A 12,095-nucleotide genomic window follows, 5' to 3' on the forward strand; every position below is an offset into this window, starting at 1 on the left:
CAAATCCAAACATAAATTTTAAATGGTTTAAATGGTTTTTGGAAAGAGCTGAGAATGAAAATATTTACATAATTTCTTAGAAACCCTGGCTTTTTATTGCTGCACTTCAATATTCCCTCGGGGCAAAGGGGAAGCTATTTCAAAGATTTATTTGATACTGGAATGTTTGATTTCTTTGTTTTTCCTGCCCAGTGTAGGTAGGTCTGTTGTTTTCACTCTATGGCAATGTGCTGTATTTTAAAGTTTGAATTTGCTCACTAGTGATCATGAAAAATGAGTCTGTTTAGGCAGATTAAGCAAACACACCAATGCTAGCATTTAAGTATATAAATTACACAAATATACTAGATTATTAGAAAACTATCCATCCATGTATCAGTCATCTTCGATAACAGACCTGCCAGTTCATAATAATATAACTGGTGACTAATACCAAATGTCTGAAACTTCTACTTACCTGCCTATCCACTTCTGGGAGCAAAAGCAGGAGGTATTGTTGAAAATGCTGAGGTAAGGAAGCAAACGTATGTTTATTTATTAATGCCCTCAAGTTAGTGTTGACAAGAATAGATCCCGGGGTTTCTATGTCAATATCCTCAGCTTTGGTCCATTTCAAGTGTCCTGTGATAAATAAGCAAGAGGTATGAATTCACTATAGATTGGGAAAAACATACACCTGTACACACACATATGTATACTGACTATATATATATATATATATTATATATATATATATATATTTGATAATGTATTTAATTCTATCTCTTTTAAGAATGATATTTCAGAATGAAATCTCCAAAGTTTCTTTGGGTTTCTATCTTGCCTTAGTTGTCTTTAATTTTCATAATGTCTACTTCACTCAATACCATCTGCATTTTTAACTCAAAGTAGCACCAGGTGTAGATAAAGAAGTATTTTAATTACGGTCTTCCAATTAATCAGAATCCTCAAAAACTTTAGGAGCATAAACGGTAACAACTACAGTTTTTGTAGATTCTATAAGACTTAGGATCAATGATAACAATAAGAGTGCTGTTAATTTTAATGGAGATAATGAGAGCATTATAGCTGATAGCTATGTGCTCCCCAAGTGTCATGCACAGCACTAAGCACTGGAGTATTTCAGAAGATGCCTATTCAGGGTAATTTAAGGGTAATACTTTAAAACAGCAATCCTTTATAAAAATATTAGCTGTGAGGCCTGAAATGCCAGTATGCTTTGTAGGATAATTCTACAACTCAGGTACAATGACCTCCAACAGACGGCTGTATATAGAGCCCACAATTTGAAATTACGACACACAAGGGAACAATCCACCATAAGGGACAGTCAGCTGATGCATCAAACGGAAGAATTACCACTCTCAGTTGCTTGAGTTAAGAGAATCACTTGAATGTGATTTTAATAGAGTGTGATCTAAATCAAGGGTCAGCAAATTATTGCCCATGCACTATATCCAGTCCAGTGGCTGCTGGTAAACAAACTTTTACTGGAACACAGACATGCCCAATTGTTTAGCTACTGTCTAGATGTGCCTTCGCACTACAATGCTGAGTTGAATAGTTGTGACAGAAATCACATGACTCACAAAGCCTACAGCATTTATTCTCTGGCCCCTAACAGAAAAACTTGCTGCCCCTTGTTTTAAACAATAGAAACAAAAAAGAAAATAAACTCATTATGAAAAAACAGGACACTGTAATTTTTAAAAATAGGCAGATTTGAAACAGAAACAGATAGAACTTCTAGAAATGAAAATTTAGTTTAAAATTTTTTAAAAATATTCCATGGATACAATGAAATAGCTATTGAATAAATATAGAGTTGATGAAAATATCTTGAATGCAGCATTAAAAATGATGAGTCAAGAAAGCAGGAGAGAGAAAAAAATAAAGGGAATGGAATAAGCAGTCGGGATGCACATTTACAGGAGTTTGAGAATGAAAAAACACAGCAAATAGCAGAGAGGCAATATTTGAAGAGCTAATGTCTGAAAGTTTTAGAACTGAAAAAATGATAAGAGTCCTCAGATAAAGCAACATACCAAATCTCAAAAAGGATAAATACCCATTCCTCCATCCGATGTGTTGAAATAGCAAAACATCAAAAATAAAAAGAATACCTTAAAACAGTTTCGAACAAAAATAGATTACCTCCAAAGGGATCACAATAAGACACAGGAACCTTATCATCAATAAATTACAGATGACAATGAAGTATCTTCAAAGGGCCAAAAGAAAAGAAGCATTGATCTAGAATTTCGTTAATAAAGTCCCTTTAAACGGCAATGATATTAACGATATAAGAATATTTTCAGTATCCAAAATGGAAACTATCCCTTAGAGAATCTTGCTGAAAAAGTACTAGCGGATGTTCTTAACAAATAAAGAAATTAACTCAAAGAATGAATGAGTGGGTTGCAGAAGCAATGACAAACTAAAAGATTCACAGACATGAGTAACTCCAAATAAACATTAACAGTGAAAAATAATACTAACAACTAATGAGAATTAAAACAAAATGGAAAAAAAACACAAAAAACAGGAGACAGCAATTGCATGAGAGATGGGAAGGTGTGATTGAAATGAGAACACCATATAACCCTGGCACTGTTTGGAAACAGGAGAGATACTGTTAGTTTGTTAAAACTCTACAGGTAGTGTCCTTCTTTGTTTCTTGTAAGGGTCTTTATTTTAAAGTCTATTTTGTCTGATATGAGAATTGCTACTCCAGCTGACTTCCATTTGCATGCAAGGGATCAATCCAAGATTTAACAATTGTAAATATTTATGCACCCAACATAAGAGCACCTCCATACATAAGGCAAATGCTAACTGCCATAAAAGGGGAAATCGACAGTAACACAATCATAGTAGGGGACTTTAACACCCCACTTTCACCAATGGACAGATCATCCAAAATGAAAATAGCTAAGGAAACACAAGCTTTAAATGATACATTAAACAAGATGGACTTAATTGATATTTATAGGACATTCCATCCAAAAAACTCTGTAGGTAGTCAATGGGAGAAATGGAAAAGACTTATAACTTCCAAATAAATTCATGGAAGGAAAACTCAATCACATGAAGGCATAAAAGGAGAAAAAGAAATTTTGATTAAGTCCCCAACACAGTAAAAAAATACAAATGGATTTCATATTAGATTTTAAAAGCAACACAATCTGATTATATACTGCTTTACAAGAGATGTACTTAAAATAAAAATCACATGGAACAGAAGAAAATGAGGAGATAAACTAAGACATACCAGGCAGACATTCAAAACATCAAAAAAAGCAATACTACAATACTAACATCAAAGATAAACAAAGGTAAAAAAAAAACCTTATTGGGGATAAGAAAGTAATTCCTTGAGTATAAAAGGAATAATTCACTGGAAAGATACAATGACCTAGAGCCTGCATCCATTTCAACAGCATAGCATTCAAAATTTAAAATTGAGAGAATTAAAAAGAGAAATTGGCACTATATAATGCCAGTGGAACATCTGAACATATTTTACCAGACATTGAGATAACAAGCAAAAAACCTGTCTTATGAATACCAAGGACTTTAAAAACTCAATAATCGATCTTAAACCAATGAATTTAACATAGGACACTGCACTGAGCCCTTAAGAGAAAGCAATTTTTTGGTCAGCACTCAGGAAACAGTAAAGAAAACAAAAAAACAACAAAAAACCCCCAAAGCTGACCACTGAGTCTCAACAATACTGAAGAATAATATAAAACCTCATCTCTCTACCCACAAAGAAGTAAAATTAGATATCAATAACATAGCAACTCTCCAATCTTCCCACACTCATTATATATTTGGACATTTGGAAGTACACTTCTAAGTACCTCACAAGTTAAAGAAATGTTTTGTAATGGAAATTACAAAATATTTACATTCTAAATGATAATGCCAAAATTTGTAAAATGCAGCTGAATTTGTTTTAAAAATAAATTGTATATATTCGAGAGTAGAAAAAATATTGAAAATTCAAGAGTTAAGTGTGCAAATCAAGAAGTAAATGAATGAACTACAGAATAAAAACCAGAGAAAGAAGAAAGGAGAAAGATTGTAAAGAATAAGAGTACACATTCATGAAATAGAAAAGAACAACGAAGACCATCAAGAACAGAAAAAGGATTTTTTTAAGACTAATAAAATAGGTATAAATCTAGTGAGAGATGGCATAAATAAACATGAATAGGAATGAAAGGTAGGCACATAATTTGAGATACAGTATAGATATACAAGGCAAATAAAATTATAATTAAAATTTGATTTTAAATAGTATAATATGCATAAAAATCATACTACTATGACTTTAGCCAATATCTTTGAAGACATAAAGTATTTCAAGTTTGCAAATTTTCAAATTATATTAAAAATAGCAAACCTCAATAAATTTGTAAAAACTTTTGTAAAATAAATAGACAACCCCTCCTTCCCCACATACATGCACAGCACATATTACAAATAGCTCTAAAGACGAATTTTACCAATACATCAAGGAACTCTCCCCCCACTCATTTTATACTTATTCCAGTGAATACGTAAAGAAAGCTCTTCAGTTCACTTTATGAAGTTAATATAACTTTTATTCCAAAATAAGGACAAACAAAGACAATATGAGAGAGAAAATCTGTTGGCCAATCTCACTTATAAACACAAAAAGTACAAAAATTTTATCTATATTTTTGCCCAACAAACTCCTAACATTTGTTAGGAATGCAGTCAAGGTGACAGGTATATAGATGTATGTTTTATTAGCATCTGTATTTTTCTATATGTTTCAAGTATTTCACAGGGAGATAAAATAGACTACAAGAAGAGAATTAGGAAGAAGCTTATTTTCTCAGCAGAGAAGGCAAAGGCAAAACCTAGAGACAGAAATGTTGAAAATACAGGAAAGGAATTTGCTTAATGCTTACATATGGCCGAAATACTCTCCATATGAGGGAGCTGAGGTCATTTACCAAGAGTAGCTTTGGGAAGGAGTATTGGGGAAATGAGAAAATCATAAAATTTTAGAAACATGTATTATGGACAATGTGAGAAGTAGAACTTATGCTGTTGGTTACTATTTGGTATGGTTCAAAATATTTAAGGGTATCAGGGGAAAAAAAAAGACTATGTGCCTCTCTAAATGTTTTATGACAAAGTCAAAAGAAGATCTATTTCAAAGATGTCCATCTAAGCAAAATTATGTTTTATAATTTTGGAACAAAGACAGAGCAGATGAACTTACTGCTAAATTTGTTGCCACACAGGATGTTTAATTCCATTTTAATTATCCTTACATACTTACTCTTAATTGGCTTAAGAACAAGCTCATTATATCTGATTGTCTTATCTCATTAAAGCTGGTACCTCATCTCCCTACACTAAGCAGAGGAAAAAAAGAGGTAGTCATTTTAGTGTCTAATTCCTGGACACTAGAGAGTATAAAGTAGCTGAGGTCCGGAGAAGCAAAGAAGCAACAATTGCCGAATTGCCACAGTAAGTGTCTGTGCTATAGAAGACGACACTTTGTAGTCATAATAAAAATCATGGGAAAGTGTCTGATGAGGATCAGGGAAATTGTTATTTTGACCAAAGGGAGTCGAAGAGCACCAATCTGAATAAAGGCTGCAGACTTTGGAGACCTTGCTGGCTTAAAGCCTCCTATTTCCCAGAAGGGAAGCCACACGGTATTTATGCATAAAATGTGCACACAAGATGTACTCACATACACTCACACAGAGGGAAGGAGCACATGAAAGAGGCAGACCAAGGCCTTTGGTTGCAAGAGGAACTGCCCAAAGAAATACAGAAAGAGTTCAAAACGAGAGTTCTTCGTTGTCTCAAAGAAATTAGAGACGAATGGATTCTGAAAGAGCTCAGAGAAGAAAAATAGGCTTTCAAAGAGTACAGTCTAGGGAAAAAAAATTATCAGAGGGCAAAATCTAATCATCTACGACATAAATCCAAGTGCCCTTTACAAATGAAGAAATTGTGTAAACAGTCTACCGGGGAGCACTGAATCCATTACCATATAATACCAGGGGGGTAGTGAACTATGGGGATTATGGTAAAAAAAAAAAAAGAAGATTATTAAATGTTAACAACCTTGATGTTTAAAAAATAATATAACAAAAACATGGAGTTAAGAGGGACCATAAGTATAATTATCTCCCTATCCTTTACAATATATTGTCCAAAGCTTGAGTAGTTAAAATGATCATCGCTCCTATTCCAGTTTTTCATATTTTTAGTATCTTTGGAGAGAACTTTTAGATATGAATATATCTCGTGGCGATGTTTAGCAATTTTGTTTTTGGTTTTACTTCCATTCTTTTTTATTATTCAGGCTAAACTTAATTAAATTTAGTACTTTTAATTAAAATGATATAATTCAATTTTTCTAAGATGACCCCTGACTATGGCTACACATTAGGAGATGTCAAATAATATTTATAAAACACTGGGGGAGGTTATTTTTTTTTATTTTTATTTTTTTTTTGCGGTACGCGGGCATGTCATTGTTGTGGCCTCTCCCGTTGTGGAGCACAGGCTCCGGATGTGCAGGCTCAGCGGCCATGGCTCACAGGCCCAGCCGCCCTGCGGCATGTGGGATCTTCCCGGACCGGGGCACGAACCCGTGTCCCCTGCATCGGCAGGTGGACTCTCAACCACTGCGCCACCAGGGAAGCCTGGGGGAAGTTATTTTTGATGATAGTATTTAGAGTTACTCTTCAAATTTATTTTCCTGCATTAATTTATTTCAAAAGTATGTAACATTTTATGAAACCAGCAAAGTTGTAATTCTTCACTACAAAAAGATTAAACCAAATAAAATATATTGGAATGAATCCCAGAAGTTGAGCTCAGCAAGGACATTTATTAAAAACCCCTCAGAGATATCCATTAGAAGCTTGGATTTGTTTAGTAAGTAATTTTTAAACTCCTACTGTGTGATTGGGTAGGAAGAAGCATAATTAAAAACTGGTGTAAGTCAACGACCCCTAATTCAAGGAACTTACATTTTAGTTATGATTCTAAAACGCTGCACAGAACAAAGAATCCTTTACTCTGTAAGATTCCTAAGGTCACAGGACATCAGAAACATTACTTTCTAGAAGACACATGGGATTCTATCTGGAGATGGTCACCTTTAAGGCCCTTTCTTTCCTTTTGCTTGTTTTCACTTTCCATTGTATGGTGCTGGGCATACATTGGAGGCTTAATAAGTACTACCAACTTCATTTGCACAAAATAAGCCATTGTACTCAGCTGCTTGTTGGGTTACTCAGTCAGTCAGCGTTCCTTCCTAGTAATCACCTTCAGGTTACTTTTGACCTTAAATCCCACCTTCTTCCTCTGATTTTACAGGATCAGCCAGGAAATGTTTTAGTTGCTAGCTCTCCTTCTATGTGTAACTAGTGTACCTGCATTTTAACACCCATGGCAGGCTCATCATGTCATAGACACTATGCTACTCCTCAGTGGTGCCCACAGGTCTACAACACAGGCTGGATGATTATAGACATTCAGAACATATTCTGAAATAATGGTTTGGACTTTGGAGCTAGCTGTGCCTTGGCTTGTAATAGCTGTGTCATTATGGACAACCCTCTTAACTCTCTGGGCCTCTGTTTCCTCAGCTGTAAAATAAAAATAATTCAACTGTACATAATTGAAGTAAATGAGATAATATGTCAAAGTACCAAGACCACTGCATTAAATACGGGTAGTTTTCCATTCCTTCATTAAAGTAGCTTCATTATTTCTACTACTTAGTAGTCTAAAAAGAAAAAAGCAGGTTAAAAAGAACATGGTGGTCTCCTTTATCGCCTTTTAAATTTGCTAACAAATTAGCTGAAAACCCTTTACTGTATGATTGTTAACCTTTACTGTATGATTGTTAACATGTAAGATGCTAAGCGGCGTGCAGGATTCCTAGGTTACAGCAATTAGAACAAGAGATCCTGATTGAAGACCTGAGCACCTGACAGGATCCTGACAAGAGTACAAGCCTTGTTGAACCCCAGCCCTGAAGGCAGCTAAGTAAAGAAATGAAGAGGTCCCCATGCCTTGAATTTTCTTAAACTCATGATATGGCATTGACTTTCCTGAGGTTGTAGCAGACTGTTTTTAACTGAAGGTCACTGACTTTTAAATTACTTAGGGTAACATAACATGATATTTGGGGGGGGGGGGCTTCTTTTTTTAGTACATTCTTTACATATCACTCTCCCATTACAGTTTCCAGCTTCAGAAGCTACTCAAAGTACTTAATTTAGAAAACTCAAAAAGACTAGGAAAAAACATGTCAGTATATATGTAGGTGTTTATAAACTAACACATATGTTTTGGGCTAGACAATAACTATAAAATGATTTAGCCTTGGAAACAATGAAACAGATAATTATGCTGTGTTTAAAGAATTTAAAACAAACATAAATTCTGCTTTCCCAAAGATCTCTTACATAAGGCTATCTAAACCCCATTCAAAGACTTTACTGAAAATATGCTCCCAGAATTTAACAAAATCCTGGTATATAGTAGGCACTCAATAGATCTTTACTCAATAAATAAATAAATGGGTTAAAATCTTGCTTGAATTTTACAAACAGATAAACTCTGCAAATAAGAATTACCCTAAGTTGCCAAGAAAGTAAGTGGCAGAACCAATAATAAAGTTCAGGTCAATAAATCTGTACTTTCTACCCATCATTTTACAAAATGTTACAATGATCTAGGTCATTATCATTACCCTAACTCAGAGGTGAAATAACTGAGAGAGAGAAATGAAGCCATTAGGTCCAGACATGCAACGAGGCAGGTTTGGTCTAGAATTTTAATGTTCAGCCTAGGATACGTTTATTTTCCTCTTTTTAGTTTCCATATTCCTTTTCCCCCAAAATGCTGCTATTGAGTTCCTGATGAAAAGTTATCAGGAAGGAAATCTTCAAAAGAAAACCTGGTACTGACTTGCAAGACCCAGTAACTGTCTGCCACACTTCTCGGCAATTGTACACTGTTTTTCAGACAAGCACTATTGAATATTTCAAACAGCAGAAGATGAAAAGCAAGGCAGAGCAGTTTTACTGCAGCAGACCCCAATGACAGTGTACTCTTCAGTTCAATGAACACTTTATAAAAGTTGCATTTTCCCCCCAATACAATGTATTCCGATAAAGTGAAACCCAGTTTCAGGAACAAAACACTGCATGTTAGACAGAATTATGACTTGGCAGATAATTACTTTAATACGTAGATCGTTTTAAACCTCTTATCTTTAGCCTCTGCTTCATCCAATAGTATCATTCACAAATTTAGCAACATGCTTAAAATCATTCCATTGTAATATGTTGCATTCTTTAGCACCCTTTTTGGTTTAGATAAATTGGAAAGATTTAAAAATATTCTTAACTATTAAAGAAAAGAGTCCCCATAATTTCATTCAACAAGATTTAAATATCTAAAATGTGAAATGTTATAGTATATTGAACACTCACCTAAACCAGACTTTTTTAATCGTTTTAAGTGCTGACTCGTTTGTTTTCCAGTGGGGGATTTTTGCCCATGTTTCATTTCTTTATCTGAACTGTCTGCTTCACCAGTTTTAGATTCGGATCCTAAAAAAGGAAATAGTTATTATGTCATTATCTTCCTCTTGCTGTCCTTGAAAAGAAAAATCTCAAATTGTTCTACAAACCGTAGATATTATCTCCTTTGCTAAGAGTTAATACACTACCTTTGGCCACAATCTGATTCCTCTACTCTATATAAAGAGAAAAGCCCAATAAATCAATCAAACAGAACAAAAAGCATGAACAGATGGCCTGATAGTGGAGTCAAAGACACGTTCACTGATCTGATAGCTTTTCAAAGAAGCACTCAGATCTTTTGTGAAAATACACGAATAAGCTTCAACAATACTGTGCCACTTGGAGACGATGCAAGACCGAGACAGAAAGATGAAGGATGAAGGGAGGCTTGGAGAGAGGGAGAGATCATGCCTTTATTAATAACTTTATGTTGAAGCAGGAAGAGAAAACGCAAACATCACTCTATAATATACAGAATGGTACATAGCTGATAAAGAGACAGAGGTAAATTAGAAGAAACGGTCAGGGCTGCACTGAGGTGAGAAGAATGCTGCCAGAACACAAAAACTAATAAAGGATTCCTGATTTTGCAGCAGAGGATGGAAAAACAAATTCACACTCACGGAAGAACGGCTTTTGATGGCATTACACATCAGCATGGGGTCCACCATTAAAGTTCAACATTCAAACAAAAGCCAAAGTAACAACAAAAAAATCCACCTAGCAGTACTACACGTTTTCTTGCATCTACTGACATTAGCAAATGAAGTCCTTTGATGATGAGCAAGCTTTTGTTTTGTTTTGTTTTTAAGAGCGAAATACCCTATTATTTTTGAATCATTGAAAGAGTCTAAGGTATAAAAAAATTAAATGAAACCTCAGGTGGAAATATTATTCAGTTCCAGAGAAAATTCATGACATCTCTCTTGGTGAGAAAGCCTCCTCCGGGAAGAAACTGGCCAAGCATACAATATTTTAGCTCTTTACCTGAAGGCGAATCCGACTGCTCATCAGACACCTTTAATGGTGTCAAAACAACACGAGGAACAGTCTTGTTTACCATCATTGAGACTCCATTTCTTCTTTTCTGCTGCTGCCTCAAAGCCTACAAAACAGGATAATAAAATAGAACATAAAAATATAGTCAAAACGATTTCTCATAATTGAATTAAATGATCCACTTGCCCATCATCAGATAGAACCTCTTAAGAGACTTAAATTCCACAGAGTCACTCATTTGTCAGGACTCTTAAGCGTCACCTTCCTGTCATTTTCCCTCAAAAGCATAAAATCAGGCTTTGGCAAAGGGTATAAACCTGAGACCATTTTCGGTAGAATTCTGAAAATAAAGCAGCACGTAAAGGTTTGTTCTACCTGCGCAGTGTGGCTTGAGAGCCCATGGAATTTGAAACCATGACTCCCAAGGAAAAGAAACGTAAAATAAATGTTTCGAGACCAGGATAAAAATATATGTCTGCACTTCTCTTGCAGGTGCGTCCTCTCCAGTGGGCTGCTCAGTCAATCAAGTTAACACCGAGTGTCATCAGTATGTACAGCAGGTAAGGACTACAGTATTGATGCACTCACTCAGCCGCGGGGAGCGCTGCACAAAATCACTGAACATGGCAGGAATCATTTATTTCTGTGAAGGGAATCAGTCCTAATCTTGGAAACCTTGCAGCACTTGGCTTCTGTCTGCTTGACTTTGGGCATTAACCTTCAGAACACGAACGTGACGGCATTCTGGCAAATCCAGGGAAAAGAAGACCAATACGAGAATAAATTGCTCCAAATGGGAGTGCTTTGTGTTTCATAAATGAATCAACCATGGTGATGATAATGTACTGAAAAGACACTGGAAAGTTTTGAAATACAGCTTATCTAGCTGATCGTTTTACGCAGAAAATTACCTGCAATAAAAAGGGTCTTAAGCAGACACAATTCAAGAGAGGATAAATTCACGGTTCCAGGAATACTAAAACTCCTCAAAAGGTTAAAAGGCTGACCACAGACAGTCTCCAACCTTTCAATTCCTGGTTTCTGTGTAATTTCTACCAATTTTATAACATTTCAGTTACTTGACTAATGTCCTTTGACCAATAGTTGTCACAGTCTCCTGAAATACTGCATTGACTGTATATCCCCTTGCTGACAGAAACAATACCATTTTATTTGCAAAGGGTTTTACCTGAATGTCCAACTCGTAGACCATAAGATTTAGCCGTCAAATAACTGCAGATGTGAAAAATTAAATATCACTTAAATGAGAAAAGACATATTCAGATGAGATTTAAAACCACGTGGGAAAGTGAATGGCTTGGGAAATCGCTTACAAATGATACTGTTGCTAATAATAACAGGATACATCTTCCCTTCAACTCTTACATTTATTGACCTTTTATAAAGTACTAGGCACCGTGGACGGACAGGAGATACAAAGATGAATAAGAGGCCATCCTCCTCACCTTTAGCTTGCTGGCAATAATA

At 35.2% G+C, this 12,095-nt stretch overlaps 1 protein-coding gene across 1 annotated transcript in view; it reads right to left on the bottom strand.

The window, feature by feature from the left end:
• Nucleotides 1-12,095, bottom strand: part of ASXL3 (ASXL transcriptional regulator 3) — a 177,136-nt gene that overhangs the window by 74,227 nt on the left and 90,814 nt on the right. Inside the window, exons 6-8 of the mRNA XM_067699380.1 lie at nt 10,596-10,713; nt 9,516-9,635; nt 458-621 (exon numbers count right to left, since the gene is read on the bottom strand). Of these exons, the coding sequence (XP_067555481.1) occupies nt 458-621; nt 9,516-9,635; nt 10,596-10,713 (402 nt within the window). The remainder of the gene's footprint in view (nt 1-457; nt 622-9,515; nt 9,636-10,595; nt 10,714-12,095) is intronic.

Source organism: Pseudorca crassidens, chromosome 12, assembly GCF_039906515.1.
Source record: "Pseudorca crassidens isolate mPseCra1 chromosome 12, mPseCra1.hap1, whole genome shotgun sequence".
NCBI classification, from domain to species: domain Eukaryota; kingdom Metazoa; phylum Chordata; class Mammalia; order Artiodactyla; family Delphinidae; genus Pseudorca; species Pseudorca crassidens.